At 35.7% G+C, this 19,087-nt stretch overlaps 1 protein-coding gene across 1 annotated transcript in view; it reads right to left on the minus strand.

The window, feature by feature from the left end:
- The window catches only part of nlgn4xa (neuroligin 4 X-linked a), a 112,219-nt gene that overhangs the window by 21,054 nt on the left and 72,078 nt on the right, over positions 1 to 19,087 (minus strand). The window contains 1 exon segment of the mRNA XM_051114261.1: positions 2,724 to 2,909. Within this exon segment, the coding sequence (XP_050970218.1) occupies positions 2,724 to 2,909 (186 nt within the window).

The raw sequence follows: 19,087 nt of genomic DNA on the forward strand, positions 1-19,087 counted from the left end.
GCTTGGCATGCATCTGAAGACAAAGGGCTCAGGTGAACAGCAGGGGTAACAAGTGAAATTAAATGCCCTTCTGCTTATTTTACAATTTACATTATGTAATTCATTCATAAATCATGGCCAGCCTTTCAGACAGCAACACCAGGAGGGAACTGTACATCTTGTCCTGTTATTTTGATCAAATATGGTACTTCCTTATTTGGGGTTGTGTTAGTGTTAGAGTAACTGTAGCCAGAGGTCATTTGATCCATTACTAGATTTCGTCTGCTATCTAGCCAGGCTGGACATTGAATGTAAAATCTATTTTTATAGTGGGACAATTGAGTTCCAGATGAATGCCTTGTAGGGGTTGTTGTTGTAATGAAAATTACATGCAGCCAGGCACACTGGGACCAAGGACTTTTGGTTCTTAGAAGATCCTTCAATATAGCAGTATAGAGAAAAGAGGGGGTTGTGTGTTTGTTGTAAATGCAAATAAGCAATCGTTTGGAAGCTGGATTTGTATCAGAGAGAGAGAGAGAGAGAACAAAAAAAGAACATAATCACAGTTTAATTTCTCATAATTGCAATTTAGGGCATTCTCAGACCTGTAGTTTTTTTTTTTTTTTTTTTTTTTTCGCTTTTTTAGTTTAGGTTTTTTAATGGACCAAAATTTGTTAATGCAAGTCACATTATTCAAATGCAGCTGGTCTCGTAGTGGGATAACAGCGTAGTGGGCTTGCAGTTTTCTTTCTAATAATCATTACTTATATTTATTTATGAGTCTGGATATAAATTAAGGCTACATCAGGATAGCAGTGCTTCATTGGACCTGTTTCGCAAAGAGCAATTAGATGGTATTTTCACATAAAAAGAGGGCGTATTGATTATGAATTGCAGTGATGTGCTAGATTCTGCCTCATCTTTGCTGCAGGTTAACTGATTTATTCTTCTAACCAAACAATCAGTGCTGTCCTTCATGCAGCAGAATTCATGAATAAAGATATTGGTTCTTTCAACTGCTGGGTCAGATTGCTGTCTTACCAGACGCAAATCTTTCTAGAGTTTGTCTTCAGTCAGGCCCAGATCAACTGAATGATTGTTTTGGTGCAGATCTGAATTCGATTGCCATTTTCATTAAAGGGATATTCACCCTAAAATGAAAATTCTGTTATTAATTTCTCACCCTCATGTCTTTAAAAAGTATTCTTATAGCTTCATAGCATTATGTTTGAACCACTGATGTCACATGGACTATTTTAACAACGTCTTTACTACCTTTCTGGGCCTTGAACTTATCAGTTATGTTGCTATGCAGGGTCAAAAAGCTCTAAGTGAGTGCCTATGTCTTACAGGTTTGTAAAAACAGAATGAGTAATTAATGACAGAATTTTCATTTTTAGCTGAACTATCCTTTTAATGCCCAAATGAAACAAATTAAGCAGAAAATACTCTGGGTCCAAAACAAATGCTCCAAACGAGCTAAGTTGAAAACAGTCTTAAAGGAGAAGTTCACTTCCAGAACAAAAATTTACAGAAAATGTACTTACCCCATTGTCATCCAAGATGTTCATGTCTTTCTTTCTTCATTCGTAAGAAATTAATTTTTCTGAAGAAAACATTTCAGGATTTCTCTCCATATAGTGGACTTCAATGGTGGCCGTAAGTTTGAACTTCCAAAATGCAGTTTCAATGCAGCTTTCAAAGCCTCTAAATGATCCCAGCCAAGGAAAAAGTGTCTTATCTAGCAAAACGATCGACCATTTTCTAAAAAAAAATACAATTTATATACTATTTAACCTCAAATGCTCTTCTTGTCTAGCTCTGCGTGAACTCTGTGTGTTCTGGTTCAAGACAGTTAGGGTAGGTCAAAAAACTCCCATCTCATTTTTTTCACCAGCGTCAAAATCGTCTTACATTGCTATTTTACCTCTTTTTTTCTTTTTTTTTTTTGTAAAGGGTGTTAGATCTTCTTTACATGTTGACTTGCAAAAACACTGGGTCGGTACCTCTGCAGTGATGTAGAGCAATTTTGTTGGAGGAGGAAATGAGATTCTCGACATAACCTAACTGTATTGAACTGGAATACACAGAGTTCACGCTTGTCACGCTAGACAAGACGAGCATTTGAGGTTAAAACGTATATAAATTGTCACTTTGTTTGTCACAAAACCCTTCTTCCTCGGCTGGGATCATTTAGGGCCCTTTAAAGCTGAATTTCAACTGCATTTTGGAAGTTCAAACTCGCGGGCACCATAGAAGTCCACTATATTGAGAGAAATCCTCAAATCTTTTCCTCAGAAAACTTAATTTCTTATTGATGAGGAAAGAAAGACATGAACATCTTGGATGGCAAGGGAGTAAATTATCTGTAAATTTTTGCTTTGGAAGTGAACTTCTCCTTTAATGTCCCATAATTGTGACTTCATAACCAACAACTAGAACTTTAATTGACTTCCGAAATCCAAGATTCACAATTTCTTAATTATGATTATATTGTAATTGTGACTATATCTTACACTACTGTATATCTCACAATTGTGATTTTTTTTCATCACTGACTTTTTTTATCTCATAATTACAACTTATTATAATGCATGTCACAACTGCAACTTTACATATCTCACAATGTGACTTAATTTCTTATTTTATCTCACAATTACTCATTTTGGTCAGAAATGATTTCCTAAACAATGGTCTGATAACACTGTACTATGTCTAATTGTCTATTACAAAATGCTCTTTACCTTCTGAATAGTGTGACAGGGTCAGCAAGCTTACACAGGACGCCCCAGCTCCTGATCCAAATATAGTCACCCTTTTCGGGTCGCCTTTGAAAGCCTGGATATTCTCTTTGATCCACCGGAGTGCTTGGATCTGGTCCAACAGCCCATAATTCCCTTTGGCTGCCTGGTCACCTGTACTCAGGAACCCTGGTGACACAAACACACTAAAATGTTTCAGAAGAAATCTCACAAAGCTTTTAAAGTCATTACTTTCAAGCAAACCATTGCTTATTAACATTCATTATTTAAATATTTTAATTGTGTGGGGGTTTTTTTAGACATCTTTGCCATTTGATCAAAGTTGTTTTCATTCCAATTGTCTTTTGCTTGACACACCTTCCCTCCCACTCACAAACACATATACACAAAAGAATCGCTGCACTTGACATCTGAATAGGCAGAGTACAGAATTCTAAAACGAGACCCTTAATGGCATGCCTCAGTTACTTCATGTTAAGGGCACTAATGGCTGCCCTCGAAACCTTCTCATTATTTACCTCTGGACCCAATCTGTCCCACTACCCTTTCAGTAAAGTCATCATTGTGAAGAAAGAATGAAAAAGGCACCACTTCGGGTGCAAGAGACATGCTGTTAAGGCACAGAGGATAGTTCAAGGTCACATTTTAGACTCTAATAGGGTTATTCGACCATCTTTATGGAAAAAGGCTGAGGTTACTTCCATGTTAATTGATGCAATTTAGCCACTCATTCAAAGTTGAATGTGGAGGTGCCCATAATTTCCACTGGGTTAAGGGTAAGCCACTCAAATGACATGAAAATGATGGCTTGATGGCATATTTTAGCAGAGGTCTCTGTGTGAATAAAAGCTAGATTCTAATTAAAATTAACATTTGGATTGCTAAAGAAGGGCATTGTTTGACAAAACCACATCTTATTTGAGGACACACTACATCAAAGTGACACCATACAGCAACAGATATATTTCCTAAAAGACTTTAAATAAACCCCATTGCTCCGATCGGCTTACGGTAAGCGTGCCAAACTTTAACAGGCTTGTCAATGTGCACAAAATCACAAACAGGTTGACAAATTAGCCAACTGTCTTAAACCCATTAGCAAGACCCGGAAAAGCCTGAGGGGTGTCAATTCTGTTCCTTTGCCCAGTCTTGGATTTCTGGCCTATGGCAAAGGCACTTTCCTTGTATACCCGCTTAGGGGCTGGTCCCAGACAGTGCTGGACAAATAGGATGAGAAGCAAGGGAAGCAAGGCTAGCCACTGTGGCTTTTTGATAGAGGGACAGATCCAGTTGGTCATGCCTACACAGAAGGGGCTTGCTGTGGGAGAGGGATTACAAAGCCCAGGACAGCATCAGTACTGTAGCTCAACTGGATAACCCAAGGCCATGGTCACATACAGAGCGTCATCCTGACAAAATGGGAAAAGAAATCAGAGGAATTCTGCAAGTGCATCTTACTGAAGACCTTAGAAGAGTCATGTTAGAAAGTATTGGATATCCATGCAAATTCTAAAGAATCCTTTCTCAAAACATTCATCAATGCCCTACAGCCAGACCTCATCCAGTCTCATGATTGGAGTGCACTTGCCAACAAAATGGAATGTTGCTGCTAGTGTGATGAGGCACACATGGTGCATATCGCACCTTGTCCACCATTGTGTGTGAACCTGGTTTCACAACAGACCATTCACAAGGCATTCCTCAAAACCACTTCTAAAGGCATGTTCACACCAAGGACGATAACTATAAAGATAACAATAAAGTTATAGTTCTAAAAATTATGAAGAAAGAGTCCACACCACAGCTATAACGATAAAGGCACAGAGAAACAATATAGTTGCGATCACTTTCAGAATTTTTTTTTTCCAGCTCATGAACAATAAAACATTGACACCCATTTAGAATAATGAATAGTTATAACGAGCTTGAGAATTTTAAAGTGACTGACGAGAATGCGCTTAGAATAAACAGACATCGTCCAGTGGTGTGGACATTAATATAGTTATCTTTATACAGTTATTGGTGTGAATGGGCTTTAAGCATGACTCTTTGTAAATGAGTTTGATCATAAATATTTCAATTTCCTTTCATATTTTGAAATAAATGATGGTTTTGTAATTTTCAAAATTCAAAACATATTCTAAAAGGATCATTTATCGAATCTAACCTTCAAAACTTCACAGAAGACTTTGACAGAAATGAGAGTTTAGGGAAATGTGAATTTGAAATAATTATTTGAATTAATTAAATATTAGTTTGTTACAATTTGAAAACTGATGCTTTGATTTAAAATCATCGAAAAATCTTGAATCTGCTCAGGCAAGAAAATTAATACACAAATATTATGGAATTATGAAACCAAGCAACTGTCTCAAAAATTAATGGAGGATGCCAGTTTTCCTTTTTTTTATTTTGTCCCCAAGTACAATATGCCACTTGTGCAAAAATATGAAAAAATCCAAAAGGAGAAAAATCCTGGGGAACATACAAAATTCCAACGTCAAAATTCATGTGAAGAATGACAGACATAAACCTTGACTCAGGTCTTCACTCACTACACATCAGTCACAGACTAACATGCCACTCTAATGGATAATTATTGATAGATATGGGTACCACCATTCTCAGTAGTTGTAAAAACACACAAAAACAACAAAATATAAAAAGTAACAGCATTTAACACATAAAGACAAAAAAAAAAAAAAAAAAAAAAAAGCACAACATCCTAGCTTTATTTCAGCTATAACATTTGAAATTCAAGAGCATGAATATCAATAAATACTAAATTTTACCCCCTTCCCATATCTTTGGTATCCTTTCCCATAATGCATCACAGCAAAGGTATAAAAAAACTAAGTAACACCCTTTCAGGTTATTTAAAATATCAAGATGGCCATTACCATGTGTGTTGATCTAAATGATAGTGACTGAAGAAACAAACCTTTTTAAAGCTCAGAAACAACTGTACATATTGCTTCGCGAAATGACTCACTGTTTCGAAGCACTCGACATTCCACATGCTAGTGACGCCTGCTGGTCAAAACTCATGCCAAAACATGCAAAAAACAACTTTTACAAAGCCATGTCAAATGCTTTCTTGAAATGTTTATATTAAATGGAATTAAAATAATAAAATGCCATTAAATGTGAATTGTCTGTAGCCTATATGTGTTTTTTTTTTTTAATAATGATTGTTCATTATTAATATAATGTTCGAAACGTTTCAAAAACAGTTATGACGTAATGAATCCTTATTTATTGAAATCACGTGACTTACGCACTCTGAACCACTATTTTGAAACAAATGATTTGCAAAGGTTTTGAAGCTTCCTGAAGCAGTGTTTCAAAAGCGACCACCTCTACCAAATGAAAGTCCACAGTTTATTAAAGCAATATGAAGTACATGAAATGTCCACAGATTTAGTGCTCTGGTGGCCAGTCTGAGATACTACAGTCTAATTGTGTATACATGGTTGTGTGTGTATACAAGTATGAGTCCACCATGTCTCCACCTCACTGCCACATCAAGAATTTTTTTTTTTTTTTTTTTTTAAAACCAATTATGTGTCTGTGTCTTTATCAAAAAGGGGTTAACGATAGGACATCTGGGGCATGGAGTTCAGCTCCGTGACAAGGAGTAACGTCCGCTAAACTGTAAACAATCAGCAGTAGGTTTACTCTATGAATGCATTATTTCACTCACCTTCAACTCACCCTTCCAACATTAAAAGGAAATTTAAAAAACGTAAAAGCATTAACACATTACTTTCAACATACAATGAATAACCCCTAAAGCTCAATGCATGTGTGATATCATTGTAGTAGTATATTATAGTAATAAATGTCTATACTCTCTAACAAACCTGGAAAGAGACATGAGGATTTGGGGAGGAAAAAAGTGCATTCCCGAAAATTATTCATGGGATATATCATAAATGGAATCAAGAGAGCAGAAAAACAAAAATTGCAAAGTATATGCTGTATTTTTTCATTCAAACGAGAACAAAGGGAAAAAAGAAAATAGTCAGGAGGAAAAGAATGAAGTGGACTGAAAAGAGTTCTTCCGTGGATATTCTTGTTCTATCACATCACATTGAAATATCAAGCATTGCATTCTCCTGACTTCTAAAAATAGAACATAAAGGGAAATTTACAGCTCATTCAGTCATACTGATCTATTAGGATTATTTATAGTGTAGTTTCAGCCTCAGACATCACGCCCACGTACCGTTGGCTGAACGTCTGATGCATAGGGCACACAAAATTGGAAACACTTCAGGAGTTTCAAAGTCGTCATCTGATTGGTTGAATTTTACAGAATTTCTGGGGGATTTTACACACCGTTCTGTTATTGTGTGGACATTTCCATGCCCCTAAACAAGACACAGGACAAAATGATGTGTTGTTTAACCTGTCTAACCTGGTTGTTTAACCTGTCATTCATATAGCCTCTTGGACGGACCTTGGCAATTCAAAGCAGTGTTTTAACATTGTATAATATAATTTTGAAATGAGATCTTAAAAAGTGAGAGAACAAAACAGAATGTGTGTGTGGTTATGGATGGTTTGGGAGTAGCCATTTTCCCATCATTATGGTGAATCACACATTTCATAAAGGGTGTACGAGTCTTCATTTGGTTTGGCAAGAAACATGTGAAAATTACATTTGTGGCAAACTGTAAAATGTAATTGTATTTCACAGCATGGTACACCATTATAAGTGCCTGCATTCAAGGCATTCAATGTGAAAGCTACAATAAAATGATTACAATAACAGTGGAACAGTCAACCATCATGTAAATGTGTTTTTTTTTTTTTTTTTTTGGACCTCCTACATTTTTTTCCATTGTGTGTGCATCTTCAGCAATGTGTTTTACTGCAGACATACCAGACATAAGAGAATCAGGAGCTTTTATTTTTAGTTACAGTATTTTTTAAGCTCCTTGTGATATATTATTCTATGTGTATATACCAGTCAAAAGTTTTTGATTATTTGATCCAAAGTATTGCAAATAAATAAATAAATAAATAAATAAATACAATTGTGAAATATTTTTGCTATTTAAAATAACTGTTTTCTATTTTAATATGTTTTAAAATGTAATTTAAGATTTCTGAAGGATCATGTGACACTATATTACTGCTTATATAACTACTATTTTGGATCAAATAAATGATCCAAATGAAATGAAATAAATGATGGTCTTTACAGTTTTTATACTGTATAAACCATATATTCTATCGCCCTACATCAACCCTACACCTAAACCTACCCGTCAGAGGAAACTTTCTGCATTTTTCATGACTTTCTCAAAAACTCATTCTGTATGATATATAAGCTTTTGTATCCATGAGGACCTCAATTTAGGTCCCCATGAATCTGTGTGGATTCAGGTTTAAGTCCCCACCAGGATATATAAACCAAACTCACACATTACACAATTTTGATACCTGTTTCTGATCTTTATAAATCTTAATGTGACATGTTATTTTCTCTTTCTCTTTATGGACCGAAGTAATACATTAATACTTGGCCACATGATGTGGACAGTTTTGTATTAGTGCTGGGATAGACACTCCGGAACATTCAACAAGGACTGATGCAGTTGCCGGTACGTTGTTCAAAGTAAGACCCTCACTAATCCTTTGCTGTATTAAATGGTGAAGCCAGTGAGAGCCGCGCACAGAAATGTAGGTCACCCCTCCAAATACTATGGAGAGATCAGAAGGCTGAGCGACAGTGACAAAAAGATCTTGCCAGGCTCGCAGCTAGCTGTTTTCACTAGTCTACGATGACAGTTATGACTTCTAGGGGAGCAGTAAAGTAAACAGGGAAACTAAAAGTATGACAGGGTAGTTTAGTTGATGAGAGTGGTTTAAATCAATAAATAATGGTTAAGATGTCTCTCAGGATCGAAGACCGTTTATAGATCTAGTTATTTATTCTGTAGAATGCAGAAAGGATAGTTCACCCACAAATGAAAATTGTCATTATTTACTCAACCTCATGTTGCTCCTAACCTTTACCTAAACTTTCTTTCTTCTGCATTAAACAAAAGAAAATTCAGTGAAGATTAATTTCAATTTTGATAATTGTTGGTAACCAAACTTTTACTGTTCCCATTGACATCCACTGTATTTTGTCCTTCCAAAGGAAGGATCTCAAACTGTTTGGGTATCAACATTCAAAATCAACTTTTTATGTGCTAAAGAAGAAAGTCAGTCATACAAATATTCTCCAAAAAAAAAAAAAGCCAAATACCAGCATAAAGCACCACTGATTCAATTGTTCCTAATTACCATTCACTTTCCACAGAAAAGATCAGCCTGAACATTTTGTTAAATATCCCCTTGTCCTCTAATGAATAAAGATCATACAGGTTTGGAAAAATAAATAAATAAATAAATAAATACAAAAAAAAAAAAAAAAAAAAATATATATATATATATATATATATATATATATATATTCTTTTTATGGGTGAACGGTCCCTTAATACAGCAGTGTTAACAAAGGATTAAGCTATTGTGTGAAAACTAAACAATCACAGCTTTGGCTCAAGCAATCAGCCACAACTAAACCTCAGGAATTTAATGTAACACAGTCACGTAATCTTTTATGTACCTTTTATACTGGCCTGTAAGCGGATGGATCATGTAGGCGACCATAAACCATACAGATAAATCTCAGTGGCCAAGGAGAACAGCATAAAGGAAAAGAATATAAAGTAATCTCTAGGCTCAGTCAAAAGTTTCACATTATTGTACGTGATTGTATTACATCTTATTTGTTTTTGTTATAGGATGCGACATCCATACATTTCCTTAAAAGCCAAATTTCCCATCGGGATTTTTTTTTTTTATAATATATTTCTGTACACATACAGTATCTAAAACTAGCTATTGCTTTTGTCCTTTATATTTTAATGAGTTTGGGAGCTGAAGCATGAATTAAAAACACATTGCTGCTAAATCCCAAGAAAACTTGATTGTTCAAAATGTCACACATTTATTGAAAAAAGTCTGAAATATGCAATGGCTCTGGGTGTTTCTGGGTGACTTTTCAATAGCCTGGTACTTATAAACGGCACATGGCTGTATAAATTTTTTCTGTGGAACACAAAAGAAAATGTAACGCTGATGTAAGTAAATTTTTAAAGGGGAAAATTCACTTTTACATGGTGCATATAAATGTGTCTTAGGAGTGTGTTGACACAACCACCCTACAATGATAACAATCCATTCACTTATTCTTTTTTAATACCTCAGAAAACCTAAATCTCAGTCATCAAGTCGTTTAGGTTTTTTTGAGCAGTATGATGTCATATTGCTCAAGCCCCACCCATGAATGCTGACTGTACGCTGTCTGCCATTTTCTCCATGCTGAATACTTTTTTTGCGCAAAGAAAACAAAAATAATGATTTTATTCCACATTTTCATCTTTATTACATTGCTTGTGGATGCATGTTCACAATAGAATCCTGACGCATGCGGGTGTTGGCGATGACCCAGACCAATAGATTTCTGTAGCTTTTATAGAGCGTACTGGTTGTCAGTACCCATTGTTCATAATCCAGCTGCACCTCTAGAAGAACTATGTCTCACAGTTTAAAATTATTGATTATTTGTAAATTGCCTTTCTTTTTCTATGGAAAAGAGGGGCGGGGTGAGCAGAGCTCATTATCATTTAAAGAGACATGCACTGAAATGGGTCGCTGTGAACAGAGCTGCTTTTGACAAAGTAAAAAGAGTGTTGTTTCACACAACCACTGAGGAATTTCAAATAATGTATGTTACGGCCATTTCATTAAGACCCTAAAGAATCACACCAACTTGTGGAAAATGGGCATCCAATTGCCTCCTTTGAAGAATGTTGGTAGGCAAACTGGTAACCATTGCTTCTCATTGACTTCAATGTATTTTGTCCTTGAAAAATCAATGAGAACTGAAACTATTTGGTCTTCTTTTACATCCCACAGAAGAAAGCCATACAAGAGTGTTTCAAACATTTACTGAAAGGTTTCTGAAATATGACTCTCTGTACTTAATGACTTGCCGATGACCTGGTACTTCTAGAAGATCTATCGATTAGTTTCACAAACAAAGCTTCAGTCAGGACACACTTAAACACGCTAGAAACTGATTGGAATGCTGTCAGTCCTTGGTATTGATAGTAATAACTATGTTATATCCAACTGACTAGTTGTGAGGAAAAAATGTACGTATTGATTTCATTTCTTTTTGATAACACCCTTTAATTTTATAACACAAATAACAGCCACACTCATCAAAACATTTATTTAATGCCAAATCCTCCTTTTGTCTTTAATACGTACATTCAGCAATCATTAACTGATGTTTTTTTAATCAAAATATGCAAAGGCGGCAAGAGAACGAAAGAATAAAAGAAAAGAAATCCGTACTGTGACAAGCTGATGGTAATAGTATCTAATTGTTCTCACTGTCAGGGAGATAATCCATTTGGCTCTCAGATGAAATGTTAATTTTCAAAGAAGGAGATGTGAGAGAAACATTCTGGATTAGCTCACAGGTCAGGTCACACACATACACAATTCCAGGAATTTATATAGAGACTTTATTGGTCAATTTCTTTTGTTTCAGAATGACGTCAAAAGAGCGGTAATGAAGTCTGGTATGGCATCTCTAAGGTGCAGGTGCTGATTATAATGACCGCCATTAGGGCTGATGGGAAATTAACCTCAGTCCATCAACTCCTATCACTGCATTCACACTAGACCTCAATCTCCAGTTTAGATGATACAATGTCTATACAAATTTATTCTGGGATAATTATTGATAATTATAAAAGAAAAAAAAAAAAGAAAAAAGCTAAGACTTGCAACCCGGAAGAAACCAGAACCATCATCGCTGAGTCCAGCAGGGGCAGACTCTAAAATAAGTGAACTCTAAGTCACCCTGGATAAAAAACGTCTGCTTACTTACATGAACAGATGTTCATAGACATGTTTGTGAATTCTACTACTTGCTATTCATGGATAAAACAGAACATATAGGAATAGTTCACAAGATAATAGTGTCTAATGTCATTCTACTTTTGACTTGTTTGACTTTCTTTTGTGGAAGACAAGGTTCAGTGTAATGAATATGAATTGACGTGTCAATGCTGAGGAAAAAATGAGAGAGAGGTAGTGATGACTGTTTTGTTAAAGAATAGTTCTTTTGAGTCAGGTGAATCAATGAATTGGTTGATTCAGTTCGCACAAATGGTTTGACTGATTAGTTCGCAAAAAGGAACAATCCAGTTCTTAAGTTTAATTCACTGACTTAATAATATGGTCTCAGTAATCAACAGCCGAGATTCTAGAGTGAACAAAGACTTGAATTACATTTCTCTCATCATTTACTCACTCACATTTTTTTCCCTTAAAAAATGTATGATTTTCTTTATTCTGTGGAACATGAAAGTTGATGTCGATAGGTTCCACAGAAGAAAGAAAGTCATTTAGGTTTGAAACAACATAAGGGAGAGTTACTTTTGATTTACTTTTGGGTGAACTATTACCTTAAACCCTGGTTTCACAGACAAGGCTTAAGCCAGTTACCTTAGCTTAGTCTAAACTTAATTCAAAACTACCAAACAATCTCTGATTTGCTTAAAACTCTGCCAAAGATTGTCATTGAAAGTGCATTTGTTTCAGTACAGATGTATATGAATAAATCATGTCTTGTAGATACTTTTATTCATGTGGAGTATCAAGAAAACAAAGCGATAAACACTTGGCCTTAAAAGACATCCTTTTTCTGTCTGTTTGATAAAGAAGCGCCTTAAAGGGTTTGTTTGACATTGCAGCTTAGTTTCTTTATCTGTGTATTTCAAGCCTTAACAAGTAAACACAGCCCTTCTTTTTAAGCCTGTCTGAAGCAGCAGTTTATTGTTTCAAACACAGATACTGGGAAGAAAGATGCAATCAAAGAAATAAATATATAAATTTAAAAGAAATCATTTATTTATATCTGTACTTGTTTCTTACAGCTCATATGAAGATTTTAGTCTTCTCAAATCTTAACCACAATCATCACGCAAGAAAAAAAAAGTTAAATCTACCAAGAAAATCATTAACAGACATTAGACGGCAGATATCATGACTGAGTGGGTTACCCTTAAAGGGGTCATTGGATGCCCATTTTCTGCAAGTTGATATGATTCGTTAGGGTCTTAATGACATACTTTATACTTATGTTTAGTCTATAACATACTTTGGTTAAAATGTATCAGTGGTAGTGTCAGCCTTTTGAAAATCAGCCCTTTTCAGAGTGAGCCCTTTTGTTGCATTTGCCTTTACATGCTAATGAGCTCTGCTCGCCCAGTCCCTCTCTTCCGTGGGACGACGAGCCTTAATGTTTACTTTAGCTGCGTTTAGCTGTGAAACTTGGTAACTAGCACATTATTAGGAAAGGTGATTTGCAAAGATGCATAAAAAACCCTTATTCTCACTTCTGCTGTAGACGAAGCTGTATCGCGAATGATTCGCTTGAACATAGACGCATTTATGTAGATCGCCGGGCACATTTCTTTCAAAAACGAACGTAACGTTAATCCTCTGCATCTTTGGCGGCTCAGATGTCGGGAGTAAATGACAACTGCTATGTTAATTATTACATCCAACAACAAAACATCTCAATTGCTCAATCGGCGACATTCTTGTCTTCCCCTGCACCTGAGCCGGAATGGCGGACAGTTCTCAGTTCATTCAGCTCACTCAGGGAGGGACTAAGGTAAGACGGCAGTGTCAATCAACAATTGTGGGAGTGGCCTGGGTTTTTGTGACATCACAGACAAAATTCTGAGAATGGCTTGATTTAAAAAAGGGGATATTACTTATAAAGATTTAAAAAAAAATGCCACTGGGTGGATTTTCATCATTATAGGGCTGTCGTGTACACACACTGCCAACACACATTTATGTTCAAACAAAATGTAAAAGTGAGTTTTGCATCCGATGATCCACATACTATTTCTATAAATTATACACCTAAGTATCATCACTGATATTAGAAGAAACCTGGGTTTATTTACCAAAGCAAACAGCTGTTTACAGCTTTGGATTGCATTCAAATTGCACATCTAGTGAAAGCTACATGTATTAACACATCCAAATGGCATAGTTAAAATAAGACTCTGACCAATACTCAATCCTGCCTTTTTACTTACTTCCCTCTCATTGAGATTATGCAAACTGCAATCTGGCACAATATTTGGTGAATGTTTATATTAAAAATTATAATCAAATGGTTTACGCCACTGGCTCTGAGTAAACAACAGGATTCAGTCTGTCACTTTGGACTTAATGTAGAACTGTGCCGTCAGCCTGAGGTCCTGTTCTGATGATACGCTCGCAGGATGTCAGACTGCATGATTTAGATAATTTATGACTCTCAGACTCAAATGAGAAATTCAGATATTTTTGGAAGAAACAAAAGCACTAGTTATACTGTTCCTGTGGCTTGTTTCATAAAGAATTACGCCACTTATGGTAATTGTGTAGCCAGAAGTGTTTCTGAGCCTTCCTGTTTGTTATTTACATTTCAGTGTTACAGCGCACCATCTTCCCTGACTCAGTTGCAATTGAGTCAATCTGTCAAGTTGCAATTGAGTCACTCTGTCACAATGCTCCTTCACGACTAGGAAAATCTGGACCAACATCTTCATGAGTCTATCGTGACTATCAGAGATGCAGGAAAGCTTGTTTCCACCATTGGATTAAAAGAAAGAAAAAAAGAAAAAAAAACAGGCTGTTATTTTTTATCTCATAATTCAGACTTTTTTATTGCAGTTTTGAGTTTATATCTCTTAATTACAAGTTTATATCTCACAAATATAAAATAAGTCTGAATTGTGAGATATAAACTTAGAATTGCAAAATAAAACAAGCTTCCACAGAGATGATAACTCTAGCCAGATTTGTCTACAGAACATAATTTTCTAAACAGAATTTAAAATGTAACTATGAAAATAGTTATTAAAACAAATGCAAGCAAAACTGATTGGTTTTATGAAGATGTAAGTATCAGTGGAGCGACAGAAAACACTGCTCCAGCTCACCTATAGCATGAAACGCAGAAGCACAGTGATTAAAATGAGCATGTGTAATTATCAGGGAGTCTGTCTGATGTGTGGTGAAAGCACCATCTGTTCTTTATTTAGTGAGAATTGTGCTGTTGAGAAAGTGTATTTTTCTACCATCAACGCTGCTGTCTGTCTGCTGTATAAAAGGTTACAGTTTTGCAGGGAAAATGCTCCAGTTCTGTAACTCAACATCTTCAGCTATTCTGTGGGAAAAAAAGAAAAATGAAAGGAAAAAAAAAAAAAGAAAGATACAGGGGTCAAAACGTCTAAGACAAAAATTATTCTATTTTGCTTGTTTCTACCTTCATTTAATGCAATTCATAACATAATTTATTATGAGCATAATCATTTGAGTAAAAAAAAATAAATTTACATATGCTTTACTTTGTCAATCAAACTGCCATAGACCCTTGTGTAAAATCTGATGATAATAATTTCCAGAATTACTTTTCTTGATTTTCTTGTGTTTTTATGGAAGCAAAAACATCTAACCTTGTTTTCATGGTCAATGGGCTTATTTCATTAGTCATTAACAAAGCGTAGAATCTCAAATATTTCTTATTAATTTTTATGTTTATGGTAACACTGCAGAAAAGGAAATATGTATTCACTATTAACTAAGAGTTTCCTACAATAAACTCCTAATTTGATGCTTATTAATAGTTAGTAACATAGTTGTTAAGTTTTGGTATTGGGTTAGGTTAGGGAATCTAGAATATAGTCATGCAGACTAAGGCATTAATATGTGCCTAATAAGTACTAATAACAGTCAATATGCTAGTAATATGCATGCTAATAAGCAATTAGTTAGTAGTGAGAATTTGACTTGTTGACTAAAAATCTGTTTCCAAGTTTAAGTTAGACTTAGAATCCCTTGGTTTTTAGTGTGGTCTCAGACTTTTGGAGACCACTGTATATATTCCTTAAATATGTATAGCGAAAGGGATATATAATTAAGCAGCACCTCAAAGTACCATGAAACGAAAGCCCGGTTCACTGATCAAATTACATTATTCATTGAAAAACCTGGCATTATATAGTGAACTGCATGCATTTTAGATGAGTGCACTTGGGTGACTGCTCTCCTGGAGTCATTCAAGGTCCATATAAGCAAGGACTCCTGGCTCTTACAGGCCGTTTATAATGTCTCGCAATCCTTTCTTGTTCGCCTCTTTCAATGGTGGGCACCACTGTGTGCTGAACTCTCAAAATTCCAGGAAATGTTGCATGAGGAATTATGCAATTATGCTTTTTTTCCTGATATAAAACAACTCAAGTATCAAAAGTTAAAAAAGTATATAGTTTTGCCAAGTTTGAATTTCTCTTCTGATAAATTTCTTTGAAATGATACATATGTGCACATTGGAACTCCCACAAACCCAAACTGAGCGAACATTATCATTTTTCCCTATTCTTGAGCCAATGGATAACTGTTTTGCTTGCCTTTTCCATAGACATTTACATTTATGCATTTATTATTTTATCAAAAGCAACGACAGATGAAGAAAGCAGTTTGTCAAAGAGTCAACAATAATTGTAATACACAATGCCAGATTTATTAGACAACTAGACTAGAAAGCAAACTAGAGAAGAGGAGAAATGCAGAGAAGATTGATTGATTGATTGAGTGATTGATTGATTGATTGACTGATTGATTGATTGCTTGAAAAAAATGCACATGCCAACTTGCATTACGGCATGTCCTTTGCGGTACAGCTTTATGACAATGTTCATATTTTCTCAATTTTCTGTAAAACAATGTCAAACAAAGTTGAATGAATGAATGAATGAATGAATGAACTAATAAAATTACTTATAAATGTTGAATAGCATGATACAAGAATAATTTTAGACAGGATGTGTCTAAAATAACTAATAAATAAATAAATAAATAAATGAACTAATAAATTCCTTATGTATTATAAATGTTGAATAGCATGACATAGGAATAATTTTAGACAGGATGTGTCTAAAACAACTAATAAATGAATGAATGAATGAATGAATGAATGACTAAATAAATACATTAATAAATAAATGTTCTCCCAGAGGGAAAAATCAAATGCCATGTGGCCTAAAAACAGCACATTTATTTTATTTTATTTTATTTTATTTTATTTTATTTTATTTTATTTCCTAGAAAGTGAAGGAACATGATATGCCTCCATATGGTTACAGTACATACCTTACAGGGTTAAGTGCATAGTCCTACGCACAGTCAGATCCCAGTCATTTTAGAGGAGAGAAAAACTACAGACAGCTAGGAACTGCAGTGCCCTTCCCCACGCGGGGCATGATATATGCCTCTCAAATTTCTCTCTTTCTTTCTCTTTTTGAGTAAAATCCTCATAGACTCAGTCAAGTGTCATTTGGTTTAAAAGGATATAGTGAGGTAATACATACAGAAGGTCTGGTGTGAAGTGTGAAGTGAGTCCTCCAGCTCCTCTAGTCCCTCTGAACCATGAAGAGTGCAATTGGTTACACATCCTTGGAGCCAGGCTATGCCTCCCATGATCCATTAGCGTATGTTCATTTAATTCTGCCGAGGTAATTAGAATCTATTTGACACCCCAAAGAGAAGGACTGCAAGGCTTGCAGGATCCTACGGTAAAAAATAGCCCTAAGCTGAGGGAAAGTACAGTGCATAACTCTTAATAAGTTCTCATGCAAGTTCAGGAGAAAGTTTATGTTTGTGTGTGTGCGCGCGTGTGTGTGAATGAGTTAAGAGGTGGTTAGACCTCAGACTGCACTCAATTCGACCAATTTGTGGTGCGAATGTAATTGGATTCATAAATTTATGAATTAATTTCCATAGACAGTTATAAAATTAGCCACTGCAAGATGTTGAATCTTTACCCCTCGCGGGTAGGTGTTTTATCTTTGGCCCCCGAGGCACAAATAAGTAAGTCTTTAATATATGACTCTATTAGACTAAGTCCTGGCAGCATTGTGTAAAAGCAGGATAAGCTTCAGGGGCATGATGTTGTAAAGGACAAAATATTCCCCATCTATCAGCAAAAACCTCAGCGGTAATTGATGGAGTCCTCTTTCTGCTCCACTTCCTGCCATTCTGCCATTGTCAGATAGACATATTTTGATGGATGATGTCTTTTTCTGGACCATGATATATTCTTAACATACTCTTTTTTTGCCTTTTTCTTACGCTCTATTTTCTCACACTGGTTATACTCAAACTAGGTATGCTTGCCTGTTGAATCTCCACTGTTCATTTTGCATTTTTCTTTCTTTCTTTTTTTATTTTCTCTTTTTTAGCAGAAACAATATGAATGTCATTATCCTAAACTCTGAGATCTGTAAGATTTGGCTTTTGAAAGAAAGAAAATTCAAGAAACCTTTTATTGTTATCACAGTATCACAGTTGAAAATAATTGTGCTGATTAATGAGGTAGGGAAACCGCAACACAGTATTTTTTTGCAGGATTCTACAATGATGAGAACGTTTGAAGAACAGCATTTATTTGTACAATTTTTTAAATGTCTTTAATGTCGTTTTAACCATTTCAATTGGACATCGGATGCAAAATTCACTTTTACATGGTGTTTGCATATAAATGTGCTATATAGCAGTGTGTGGACTCAACCACTGATAAAAATTCATTCACTCCAAAAAAAAAAACAAAAAAACTAAACAGACTCAATTATCAAGCTGTTTTGTTTTTTAATATTTGCATATTCCCAGCATATTTCCGCCCTCAGCCTCAGTCTGCCATTTTCTCCACGCTCGAGCAGCTGTAGCAACAACAATGTCTTGTAACAATGTCCAACAAAACACCAGCATTGCGCTGGTGTTTTGTTGGATTTAAAAGTAAACATAAGAGCCTTCATTTTCTCCAACATCAGAGCCACTGAGGACTAGCCTTGTTGTTTTGACGGTAACACCAGTGCTTGATTTGGCCCGGTTCGCAGCTGCACTTCTGTATTTTAGGCTTTTGTGTATGTAACCCCTCTCCCCAGGTCCTACTCGCACACTGCTCCGAGTGGGTCTCAACCTTGAGTCTCTGGCATGGGTGGCAGGCGCCCTAACAAGGAAGCTAAAGGCTGCAGCCTCTAGCATCAGTCACTAGTGTACCTCTTGAGATCAGGGGAGTGAGGTTTACCTGCACAGCACCTACCGCTGGCCTCCGTTACACGTACTGGCACTTTTTCGTGCGTACCGGCACTTCTGACATGTTGCTGGTACTCAGAGTCCAAGCGTCATTACAAATTACACTATAT

The sequence above is a fragment of the Labeo rohita genome, chromosome 1 (genome assembly GCF_022985175.1).
Source record: "Labeo rohita strain BAU-BD-2019 chromosome 1, IGBB_LRoh.1.0, whole genome shotgun sequence".
NCBI lineage: Eukaryota > Metazoa > Chordata > Actinopteri > Cypriniformes > Cyprinidae > Labeo > Labeo rohita.